Below are 13,608 nucleotides of genomic sequence, written 5' to 3' on the forward strand. Positions count from 1 at the left end.
TTAAAGGGTTAAAAATCAATGTTTCACAGTATTCATTACCTTTTCAACAAATGTCCTTAAACTATTCTTATGTCATTCTGAGATGCAAATAACTCTGGACAGTGAAGTAGCACCTGCTGGTAGAGTCAGGTAGTAACATTTTCTTGGACATTGCTCTTTTGGGGAATTTGGAACTTAAGTTTAGAAACAACAGCAATAGCAGCCCCAAAGCTCTCTAGAAAACTGGGGTAGTTTTTAAAAATTGCTATTTTTTAAGGGCAAAGGAGTAAAATACTGAATTATAATTCCAGTTTTATTTTTGCATTATAAACACATCTGTAATTCCCCATAGAACAGTCAGAGAATGCCAATTGCTAAGGCATGTCACATTCACATAGCTTAATATTTTTAGTAAAATGCTAAGATAAAGGGTTATTAGAAGCATAGTTGTCACAAATCAATATCGTAACTTGGAAAATTCAGTGGTACAAATTCTCAATATCACAGGTAATATATGTAGTAAAAATAAATATTAAAATTGTGTTACATTTGCATCTGTGTTACTTAGATAATTTCACCATAACCAGAAAGATATTTGGCATATATATTTACAAATACGTCTTAGGAACGTTGTTCTTAAATAATCATGTTTACCTTATTCATTGTACCAGAGGTGAGTGCTTTATAATCACTTAAGTGGTTTAGTACTTATAATCACCTATTAATAAGTTGTTACCTTATGAAAACTGCAAATTTTATGGGAACTAAAGTGACAAATTAATTTCTGAAGACTTGCCATTTAAAGTTATCAGAAAATAATGAATTAATGAAAATAAAATTCCATTATTATGACCATCAGTTGTCTGAGTAAGGTTTTTCCCAGAGCATATGGTAGAAATGAGCTAAGTGTGTATTACATCAAATACTATGGAACTTGGGATACGTTTCACATAAGATCTTGCCACTTATATAGCTAATCCATTGTTCTTTTTGGTGGGTTATAATGAATACTTCGTATTTTAGAACCAAGATAAATTTCCCCTCCCCCCTCAATTCATCTGTCAAGTTGCCTGGTATTTCCTATTAAAAGAGAAGAGGAAATTCCTTCTTGACCTTGCAAATGATCATTTTCTTTCTTGAAGCATGAGATTTGATTGCCCTTACAATCTGGGCTCACACTTACTGCCTGCATGGTGAATAACAGTTCCTTTCTCCGTCATAGTATTTGACTCTATGACCTCCCACAGAAATGAGTTCCAAACACAGACCATGCATTGAAAAATGGAGATGGAAATTCTTTGATATTAGATGGTAAGATGGTTAAGAGTATTGAGCTAAGAGCATTCTGCTCTGATTTCTCTATAAATGCAAATCTAGCTGGGTTAGTGAGGAGCTATCCGAATAGTTTTGGGACTCATTTGCACTATGAAATGTTTCTCAAAAATCCCAGAGTGGATAGCTTTTTGTCCTTATGTAGATCAGAGTAAATGGAGACTATTTTGCCACTAAATTTGTCTGTAGGAAAGCAGTCATTTTGTATATTATTAATTCAGACTTGATTTTAGAAGCTGTGATATTTTGAGTGGAACTAGTTGACCTTTACTTTGAAATTCCTCACCTATCTGGGTTCTTCTTGGGTTGGACAAGTAATCAAAATAGCATCTGATGGTTTGCAAAGGAAAAATCAATTTAGTAACATGCATAGGGGAGCTACAATGACTATGTAGGTCCCGATTTGGGTCAGGGAGGAGAGGATACAAATCTTGAGTTAAGGGCCCAGTGCACCAAAGAGAGAGAAAAGGAAGGGAGACTTCACATGACGAAAGAATGACTTCATTTTTACTCAGATAGAGAGAACGAAGTCACTGATAAAACTACGCCTGGATGATATGCCCCAAACTGCTCTTTAAAAAGGGGACAGCGATTGCTCCTTCTATTAGAGAAATGACAAAAGATGCTTGTTAAGGAAAGGACAAAAGGTGATCATGGCCAGAGTTAGTTTTCAGATTTTAATTTTTTCACCTGTAGAGTGTGTATAAAATTCTAAAGAATTAATCGCTGCCATCTAGAAATGAGATTCTTATATTAAATTCTAAATTTTTGGTTTATCAGAAAATCTGGAACATATAGCAATGCATTGGACCACTTTTTCACATGATACTTTCCTGGGGCTGAGTAGCAGTTGGCACATACATTCATTTGTACTTTTATTTTTGAGGTGGCATTGGTTTACAGCAATATTTATGATTCAGGGACTAGGGACATCACTACACAACACACCTATCATCAGAGCAACCGCTGTTGCTACATTAAAACAATTTGTACTCTTTACTGGTTCACCTATTCTGTATGATCTACTTTTCTCATTTATACATGCCTTAGCCCCTGACATAGTGTCCTCTAGGGCTGTGCTGTCCTTGATATATGACTAGTCCATGTTGAAACATATTATGTGAAATTTGGTTTGAAGAAAGAAGGTGAAATATTTCATTAGTATTTTTTGTAATTCTATGATTCAATGGTAGTATTTTGGTTAAAAAATGCATTACTAAAATACAATTTACCCACTTCTTACCTTTTTTTTTTTTAAAGATTGATTGATTGATTGATTTATACAAGCACTGAGTACAGTCAGAGGCACAGGAGGGTGAGAGAATTCACCAGAACCAGAGCAGGGAGCAGAACAGGTAGACTGATGATGTACACTGCTGCAGGGAACAGCGGGCAAGGCAGGAGAGGTCTGCGCACCAGGGGGGACCCTTGCTGGGGGCCAGGGATCGAACCAGTGTTACAGAGGCTGCGGGCAGCTTCGCAGCCCAGCGCTCAACCGCTGCGCCACCAGGGGAGGCCCATTCTTACCTTTTTTTAAAATGAGATATTGTTTGTGATGTTTTATGGAAGAGGTGATAGCATTTCCTCTGCCTAAAATGCTCTTACTTGCCAAATCTGACTTGGTTGTCATTTTTAATTTAGTAACATTTCTAACTCAGAGAAGCATTTCCTGCTCTGTGCCCAAACCTAGGTTAGTTAGCCCTCCTTGGAAAATGTCTCCTTTCTTAGGATCATCATACTTCACTGCTGTTTGTTCTAGGAGTTTGTCTATTTTCTAAGATTTTAAGCTCCACGAGGTAAGTTTCTTTTTAACCACTATTCTAGAATAGTAAGCATTCAGTACTTATTTTTGGATAGTGATGATGCAAAATGCTAAGCATACATGATGCAAAATCCCCAAACAGTTCAGAGGGAGGAGATTTATATTTCCAGCAAAAATTTCAGTTTGTGTTTAGATATTTAGGTCATGTTGTGCTACATGTAGTTTAAACATACTTTACTCTTCCCCTCTGCAATACTTAGATTTTTTTTTCACTCATCTTCTTCTAACATAAGTGAGAAACTCAAGTTAACACAGCACAGTGTCTGGCACATTGTGAGCTCTCTAAAAATTCCCTCTTCTCTAATGATGGATGATGATGATGATGATGAATCAGAATATTAAGCATCAAAATAAAGCATTTTGTTACTAGGTACATGTGAGAGGTCAATAATTTTGGAAAATTTAAGGGAATTCACTTTGGAAAATAGTTATTCTACTATCCAAATTTGATCTACTGTCAACATAAAAATCAATTGTTTTTTTTTTATGAGCAGGATTTGAAATGCAAGATAGTAAAAATTTATAATCAAGACAAAGATGTGAAGACTAAAACTAAATTAAAAAATTCCCTGAGTCTTATACATTAGTTACAAATCCTATACAATGACTATTTTCTTAAAAACATTTCTGACCAGAATGACAATTGACAGTAGTGGCTTCAGAACAGGAGGCTTAATACCTAACAAGGAAAAAGAAGAGGTAGGGTCCACATTAGGTTTGGCAGCAGGAATGGGTACTTAGGCTCTAGAGAGGGTGGTGCTTATACTAAAATCCAGCCCCAGGGTTCTCTTGTAACAATCTTTTCTAATCTTATCATGAAAGTCATCCAATAAAGGTATCTCCACTTTTCAAAAGTTCATGTTATGGTAGTTAACTTTTACAAAAGACCTATATTAGTACCTGTCTTCACTAATGAAAAGAAAAAGAAGTGGATTTTTGCTTTTACAAAAAAGGTGAAAAGCAAAATCAACTTCAACATTTGTTTTGCAACAGCTGTTATAGAGACAGTTCACCATGAGCTATGAAATTGGTACCAGGCTCCTTCTCTGGGAACTACTTTAAAGAGTTGTATATTTACAGCTGGCCTGCTCTTAAATACATTAGTATTATTTTAGATTTATGTCTTATGTGTTCTTTGGTTTGGTGTGGTAGGTTATTTTTTAGATGTGAATAATCAAATTTTTGAGAAAACACAAATTTCCCACTTTGCCTTAGGAAAGATTTCATTCATAGGAATGCTCTATTTTTGTAGATCAGGGGAACCTGTATATAATTTTAAAAGACCATCTTTGGATGATAAAAAAGGTACATAAGATGGAGTCATTATCCTCCTTAATCTTATATATGTTGCATAAAACTTCAAGACTTTCTGGAATTTCTTTTGAGAAGTCTGTATAGGCAAACCATAATTATCCAGGTAGTCAGTAAAGTTCTAATCATTTTAGCCAGCAGTTAGCAAATAACTGCAATGTGCCAGACACAAGAGATATAGAGATAAATACAGACTCAGCCCTAATTTTAGAGGAACTCACGGTATGGATGAAGAGATCAGTAAGTCAGGGACACCAATGCACAGCTTCAGTGCTATGTGACACCTTTGCACAGCTGCTGCAAGAGCATGGCAGAGGAAATCACAGGCTCTTGTGCCTGGCACTGAGAATGAGTCAAAACAGACTTCCTGGATGAGGTAACGTTTATTTTTTAGTAGCAATACATGAGAGCACATATGTTCATTAATCCTTAAATTCTCTATTTCTTATCATGTGATTTTTTTTGGCCATTTGATAAATTAAACACATCATCTCAATGTTTTAGTTTGAATTGTTTTGTTAGTGGTAGTGAACTTTTGTGTGTGTGTTGTCTTTTACCTTTTGTATTTTTTTTTCCTTAAAGAATTGATATTCATTTCCTTTGCTCCTATTTTCCATGAGGTTTATCCTTTTTACACTATTTTTTAGTCTATCGAAAAGTGTTCTTAACATTTTAGGGATATTAACCTATTACATTTGGCAAATATTTTCTCAGTGTATTGTTGTTTTCTAATTTTGTTAAAATTCCTTTTCGAGGCACAGAATTTCAGGACTTTCATTTACTTAAATCTATCCATAGTGGACTTTGAAAGTCCTTTTCCTGTCATATTTTGTAAATCCAGCTTTATTTTCTTCAAGCACTTATATTATTTGAGTCTTTAAGCATCTAAAAATGTGTAAGGTGAAAAAATGTATCCACAATATTTTCCTAAAGTGTTAGTCAGTTAGTTGTTCATTCCAATACTACCTATTTAACAGTCCACCCTTTCCTTCTTAATTTGAAATTCCAACCACAATTCCTGATATTATCTGCTTGGAAACATATATTTTGGTTTTCAGAATGTTTTGAATTTTAGAAAAATAACTCATGTATTATAGAACATGTATTATGTAACAATTCCACGGGGATCTGACACAGCCTACTATAATAAAACAAATATTTTTGCAGTGAAACATTCACACTAAGTGGGATAAGTAGTCTTTAAGTAATCCCTGCTAGATTTTGCTGCCTGAAAAAAAATTCAATTTTTATAAGTTTTAAACTTTGGAGTATGGCTTAGCAACTGTAGACTTGTATTACATTTAACATATAATAAACTCAGTGTAAGATTGTGCCTATTTTGACCTGGTATTAGTTGTTTCATCTGTCTCATGCTACATACACTGTGATATACTGCTTTAATGATTTTTGTTTTAATCTATGTTTTAATACTAGTTTTACCATTTTTCCCAAAAACTTTTTCATAATTTTATATTAGATATATTATAGAATGTATTTTCATGGCCTAAACAAATTACTCATGAGGATTATAAATTAATTAATTTGGGGGAAGCAGGCAGGGTGAAGTCCCATTGACAGAAGGACAGAGTTGAGCTTCTTGTGACTACTGAGTCATTTTTGTATTTACTCTTGAGTAAACTCTTAGAGGTTCATCCTCAACTCAGTTTAAGAATAATTGGTCTCTTGACACATTTCCAAATATATCTCTGGCTGAACAAGCCTGAGATGCTCTTATGGTCATGAATAATATCTGTTAATACCTAAGAGACTCCTAGGTGTCATATTTTAAAGAAAATCATTTGCCTTGATTTAACCTAATGTTTAAGAAAATTATTTGACTGCAGAATCCCTATCACATAACACTCAGCATATAGTTTAGGAGACAGTAGTCTAATGAAAGCATAAAAACATTTAAAAATTGAGGCTATATCTGTCCCTAATTCATCACAGGTATTTATTGAACAATTGTTCTTTGACTGTATGATTGGATTTATTGGGGCAATAAAAGAATTCTAAGATTATGAGCCTTACCTCAGTGACAAACATAAGGAAAACCATGGGAACTGTTGGTGGCTGAATTGCAATTCTCAATGGAATGTTAGTACCCTGAATGTACAGGTTTGTATCATCAGAACCAATACAGTGCATTGTTTATATCAGTAGCTACTTTTAATTAATTGCATTAATGGATTTCTAGACACAAATTATTTAGGCTGAAAAATTCAGAGTTTTTTGGGCATACATGATCCCACATAGTAGCTTCCCCCACTCTCCTCGCAGCCACCTCCTGTTCCCATACATAAATGGCAGCCAGCAATGGCTGAAAACAAAGGACCCTCTCCCAGTCCCTGAATACAGTGACATTCATTCTGAGAGAAGCAGGGGCAGCTTTTTTGAAAGCCGACTTCTTCAGCTCCACAATAACACACAATGAGTTATTGACTTGTTTATATATGGAGCTCTTTTCAGTAACTAACTCTGACTCCCACAGTCTGGACAAATGATTGATTTCGTGGTTAGAAAAAGAGAAAGCTCTTGCGCTAAACTCTGTAGTGCAAACTACTTCTTCCCCATTTGTTCCTTAACTGAATAGGACCTTATTAAAATGCACTTTCCAAAAAAATACCTGCAGCTGGCCTTTATAACCATGTTTTGTATATATAAATAAGTAATTTGTCCCAGTCTTTTGTATATTAACAGGCCATTGGGAAACTTGTCAATATATGTATGAAGGCTGATTGTCCTGTTGTTTTGCAAACTATATTACCTATATTGATCTGCATGTAAAATATGGATCAAATAATTTATTAATAAAGTAATATTTTTGGTCAAAAAGTTATATTTTTTAACAGAAAGATTCCATTTTCTTTATTTGGGTTCTGTTGATCTACTTAGGATATTATGCATAACATATAACATATACTTCACATTTGAGTCATTAGCTATTCTTTTGAATATAGAGAAGATGACAGGCATAACCATGGGTCAGAGCATTAGTTTGGTTAGACTATTAACTCTTCTGTCTTTGACTAATACTTGTCTGGATTGTCAATTTGAGTTAGGTAGACCTAATTCATCAACTAGGTTGATTAGTGTGCCTTACCTTAAGATATGCATAATTGAACCTTAGGTTTTATTTTCTCCTATAAAACATATTGTATCTTACAGTCATGGTAAAAATTTTACTCAATTTACTTTTATGATTTTCATAAATACACTTTAAAATATTTGGGGGAGAGTAAAAAAAAAGTTAGTAAAACCAAGCCATATACTATTAATGACACATACAGAACTAATTCTCTGCTGTTCTGCCTGAATTTCTCTAGCAGGAAGACCTGAGCATGTTCTCCTCTGTAGGTTGACCATAGGAGAGCTGTCTGAGCCAGCAAATGTCAGAGGAATTCCTCAAACTTAGGAGCACATTCTATTATAGTCACTGCAGATACAATACATGCTTTATATAATGCCATAAACTGCTAAGCTATGACCCATGGGGACTTAAGAGAAAGTATTGAGTCTGCCACTTTAGCATTGATAGTTTAATGTAAAATAGAGTGTGAAAAATAACAACCAGTAGAAATCATTTTCATTGAAATCTGTTCCTTCAAGTGTACTTTTGTGTTTTTTTTCCTTAATTCCTAAACAAATTGTTTGAAGTAAACTTACTATTTTTGAATCTTCTGTTTCTCTAACCAGACCATTTTCTTGAAGCATTCCTGTTCAGTGTTCTTTGTTAGAACCATTATGTTTCTTCCATTTCTGCTACTATCCTTCACTGGTCTCTTGATTGTTCTATTCTGGTTCCATTAATAGTGAATGAACACAACTTTAACCTAAGTTTGTTTTTTAAAACAAATTTTAGCCTAATTTTGGATAGCTAATGTTTGTTAATTACATGTTTTAAAAAACTTTAGCAACAAAGTCTGACAAAAATGTGAATTAAATGTTCCTATTTAACTTGTTAGATTCTGATGTGTACCACAAGTGATTGGAAGTATTTTCTCACATTTAAAAAGGGCAAGATAGATTTAGAACAGAGTAACTCTACTTCCTGCTTGTCCTTTTGGTGGCAGTTTGGCTTTTATGGTTACATAAGATTTTAACTATCTTTCTCTTTGTTTTTACATTTTAATTTGAAGTTTCTACCATTCTTCCACATGAACAATCTCAAAAAAAGCAAAATCATTGACAAAGGATGTCGTATATTTTAGATAAGAACAGCAACTTAAAGGCATCTAGTTTTCTTAATGAAGAAACAGGATAGTCTCCTCATAAGTGACAGGAGAGAAAAATCCTACTATTGATATTATGTTGTGAAACTTCAGGGAGAGTTGCTGTTAGCACTGCATATTATTTATGCCTTGGGTGAAAATGCCCTCTCTTCATTGACTTTTTACTTTCAATAATTTTCTCTAAATGACTATATTAAAATAGCTCTCTTTTGGAATGTTTCCAGAAAACACCCCATGTATCCTTTTATTTTGTTGACCATTTATTTTCCACTTTCTTACTGATTTCCTATTTTGTACTATGCATATGATGCTTTTCAGTAATGTTGACATGTTTCCCTTCAGCTTATATAGATAAGTATAGTGCTTCTTTAGAAGTTGAGTATTAGAATGGAGGTGATTTTTCCAACTGTGGTGCTTTCAAAGGTAAAGAATTCCCACCTTTAAAAGAGTTAGTTGCAAGCATTTTAAAATGTCATGGCCCTGGGAGATCTCATTAGAATTTGGTTTACTGCTGTGGCACCAAAGAGTTTTGTAGCTCTGTTTTTGTTTTGTTTTGTTTCCTTTCAAAAAAAGATCTGTTTTTAGTGTTGCTGCATTTGGAAATTAATTTGGCAATGAAAGATGAACATGGTAAATGTTCCCCAGTCACTTGCTTCCACACCCATCTCTTGAAGATGCTCTAATAAAGAATAACCATAGAGACTGGAGATAAGTCTATTGTACCACAGTTAACATATAGGCTTCTGTGTGTAGAAGTTGAGTGTGGTATTTCACTATTTATATTATGTGTTTTGTAATACTTCATCAAAGGAACAAATATTCCTTGGGAGAGTGACCCTAAGAACAGTCTCATGCAATAAATTTTATATGTCATCATAAATAAATATTTATTAGTGGTTCTCAGTCTACAGCAGGGATTGGCAAATTCCTGCCTGCAGGTCCAGTTCAGTCTGCCACTTTTTTAAAAAAATTTTTATTGAAATATAACAATACCCATTCATTCATGTATTGTTTATTTCATGCTATAGGGAAGAGTTGAGTTATTGCAACAGAGATTGTTTATTCCTTATCTTCCAAATATAACTGTTGGTGGGAATGTAGACTAGTCCAGCCTCTGGAAGACAGTTTGGAGATTTCTCAAAATAGAAAATAGGTCTACCATATGATGCAGCAGTCTTTTTCTATGTGTTTACCTGAATACAGAACAATAATTTGAAGGATATATATGTACTTTATGTAAATTGTAGCACTATTTACAAGAGCCAGGTAATGGAAACAACCCAAGTACCCAACAACATATGAGTGGATTAAGATGTGTTGTATATATACAAAGGAATACTACTCATCTATAAAAAATAAAAAAAAAAGCTTGTCATCTGTGACAAGATGGATGAGACTGGAAGAAATTATGCTAAGCAAATAAGTCAGAAAGAGAATGACAAATATTAGGTGATTTCACTCATATGTGAAATTTTAAAACCGAAGGAAAGGAACAGACAAAGCCAAATCAGAATATATCCTTGATTCCTGATTATAGAATTGAGGTTACCAGAAAGGAAGGAGTGGGGGTGGGGGAGGGGGAGGGGTTGGGGTGGGGGAGGAGCAAAGGGAAAAGAGGTTGGTTCATGGACTCTGGTAGAGGATTATTCATGCTTTGGTGGTGGGTATGGTATGTCAACATTCATTTGTAGAAATGTGAACTTACATACCTAAAACATATACAGTGTTGTAAATCAATATTACCTCAATAAACACAATTGAAAAAAATAAAATAAAGTAGACATTACTATTAAAAAAATATAATATTTACCACTTGGCCCTTTATAGAAATGTTTGTCAACTCCATATTTAGGGTGATCATCAGAATCACCTGAAGATTCCTGGGCCTTTCTCCTGTACAAAAACAGAATCTGTAGTTCACTGTGTTATACCACATGTAAGTGGATGAAATGTTCACATGCTTGGTACTATTATAGCATATATTCATAGCTAGATTGAAGTGGCCATATTGTTGCTCCCATTTCCATTATATTTGGAAGTATAGGGGTGGATCTTCAGACAGAATGTAGTTTAAAGATTTATGTTAACCCAAACATGATTTGTCAGGCATATAATTGAGAAAGCCTATTTAAAACATTTCAGTGGTGATTATTTTTTTTTAAATAATAAATTTTATTTTTTATTCCCCCATACAATTGCAAACGCCCCATTCTGACCCCAATCCCTCCCCTCCCGCCCCCCACCCCCCAAAAAGTGTCTCTGGTTCATAGTTTTTTGTTGATTTTGATTTTCACTTTCTTATATTCATTTTCCTGGTCCCTTATTTAAGTTTTCTAGATTCCTGCTATGAGTGAGACCATCCGGTATTTCAGTGGTGATTATTTTTAAAGAAATATAGATGAGGCCACATTTACTTTTTTATAACATATGGGTTAACAGCAGTAGTAGAAGATTTTAGCTTTGTAAATAGGGCAGATCTTAGGCAACTGTTCATGTTTCTTATTTAACTTAATTTTTTTTGTTCAGATATTTAAGATACATTATTTTTGTCATGAAATATTACAAGTTATTTTGCACCATCTAGAGTGTTTCAATTAACATTTGCTTTTGGTTTATGTCTTTGAATTCTTATTCTGACATAACAGTAGCCACTTTTTTTTCTAGTGGCAATGAAAAATTTTAATTGGAAATAGCGCCCAATCAAAAACAAACAAGAAATAGCTGCTGTGCTCATTCTGATAAAATGTTCTTATAAAGTACTCATCATTGTTGAATGCCTGCTATTAAGGATCCCTTCCCAAGTTATATTTTAATAAGTTTACAAATAATAGAAGTGGAAGTGAAAAATTCAGTGTTAAATGTTTTAAATATAAAAAATGAGCTTTGCATTTGTTTAATCTAGGTAGAGTTCATTTTCACATGAGTCAAGTTAATATGAAATCATCTTCCATGATTATGCTAAATTAGTTGTTTGAGTAAATGTTGCTATTAGTTGTCAGTAGGTACCTATTTTCATGTATATATTTATTTATTTTCTAGTTGAACCTAGCCATGGATGAAAAGAAAGAGAAAGTTACTGAAAAAGTCATTCTTTCCATGACATCAAAGGAACACCATAAGGCACAAGAAGAAGTAAGGAATTTATTTTTCAAACTATACTTTAAAACTATAATGAACACTAATTTTAAAATTAAAACAAATTTTGCTTGGGTCTGGTAGTGAACCAATGATTGGTATTTGATAAAATAATGGAACAAACTTGGTCAAAACTGGAAATCATTTTATTGATATAGGCAGCTTGAAAACTTTAACTTTGTGAGGAATAAATCTCATAATTGTCTGCAAATAAATTCTCTTAAGTTGCACAAATTAAAAAAAAATATTACATGTGACTTGAATCTGGAAATTATAAAATAGGCTGACAGGAAAAACAAAATTTTGAGTAAATACTGAATATTATTCTTATTTTTTACTTTCTAGGAATAGAATCATTGTTCTGTATTTTAGAAACACTAACAGTTTTATCTCTTATCAAGGAGTTTACAAATGGCAAGACTTAGTGAGCTAATGATAAGATTCTGTAGGCAATATTGTAATGAAGAACTATTAAAGCAAGCCTTTTTCTCGCCGAAGCTCATGCTGTGAAGTTGACAGCATATTCCATAAATGAAATAATAATACAAAATTGGTGTTAGACAGAAAGAGAAAATGATTTTCATGTAGCTTCCTGGAATGCAAAAGCATTTAATCTTTCTGAAGAAAGATCATGAATTTGCTAATTTCTCTGTACCACTGTCAGTAAATAAAATCTATAAGCAACTTAAAGAATAAAATAGTATGATGTTTTAAAATTAAGCTTTTCATGTGTGTCTCTTTGACGTTTTGGCAAAGAAATCTATCCAAGCTTTGGGGTTTTAATATTTTCTTATTGTGATTGCATCTCCCTTACTATGTATTTTACAATGATGAACAGGAACAAGGTATCAAATTTTTGAGTGAATCCAGGTCTCATGTTAGAGATTACTTTCATATTTTGGACTTATATATGTCCAATATTAGAGACTGTATTATAAATATTAATTGACAACTTCAGTAGAGAATATTTTATAAGAAAAATTCAGCATGTAGCAAATGACATGTAAATGTAACAAAGGACAATTGTATAGATTTAAGTTATAGTTCAGACTCATTCCACTGACTATTAACAAGTTAAAAGTAGGTTGTTATAAATTTATAAAAGTTAGGTTGTTATAAATTTATAGGTTGTTATAAATTTTACTATGTTTTCACAGTGAGTTTAAAATGAATCTATCAAATATCTTGATATGGGAAACTTTAAGAGGGATAAATACCTCTATTTTAATTAGCTAATTAAGTTATATCTATAAGAACAAAAATTATTGTTGTAGAGCAACCCCGATACAAAACAGGGTGCCTGACTGTGGGTCCTCACCCGCGCGCTAAAAAGGACTTATCAATGCTCGACTGCAGGCACATGCGAAAGGTTAATAAAAGGTTTATTTACAAGGGAAGGGGAAAGGAGGAAATGTACAGCTCAGGGAGAAAAGTGGGAGACAAAGTTTAAATGAGTCCTACCCGATCCACCGATCTGGAATCTCAAATGGCGCTCTGAGAGCTGTCCACAAGCCAGGAGCCGTGAAGCCAGGAAGCAAGCGATAGCGAGCCATCCCAAGGCCCACGTGTTTGGTTTTTATACCCAACCTGGCTGCTTAACTCCACCCTCAGGTCCCAGCTACCTTCCCTTTGGTGGTGATGGGATTTGTCTTTCCCAATGTCTTGATGGCTTTAGTCTGGAGTTGGGGTGGAGTCCACAAAGCCTGTATGGGATTAGCTCAAGACATCATTTCTCCCTAACATTATCATTAGAGATTAAATAGAAAATGATCTAGAAAAATTCACAGATTAAGTATT

General features: G+C 33.8%; 1 protein-coding gene across 1 annotated transcript in view; it reads left to right on the top strand.

The window, feature by feature from the left end:
- DCDC1 (doublecortin domain containing 1) overlaps window positions 1–13,608 on the top strand; it is a gene marked incomplete at its 5' end in the record, with an annotated part of 338,819 nt that overhangs the window by 125,350 nt on the left and 199,861 nt on the right. The window contains one exon of the mRNA XM_084250604.1: window positions 11,716–11,808. Within this exon, the coding sequence (XP_084106730.1) occupies window positions 11,716–11,808 (93 nt within the window). The remainder of the gene's footprint in view (window positions 1–11,715; window positions 11,809–13,608) is intronic.

This window comes from Talpa europaea (genome assembly GCF_964194135.1).
Source record: "Talpa europaea genome assembly, chromosome: 1".
In the NCBI taxonomy this organism is placed as follows: domain Eukaryota; kingdom Metazoa; phylum Chordata; class Mammalia; order Eulipotyphla; family Talpidae; genus Talpa; species Talpa europaea.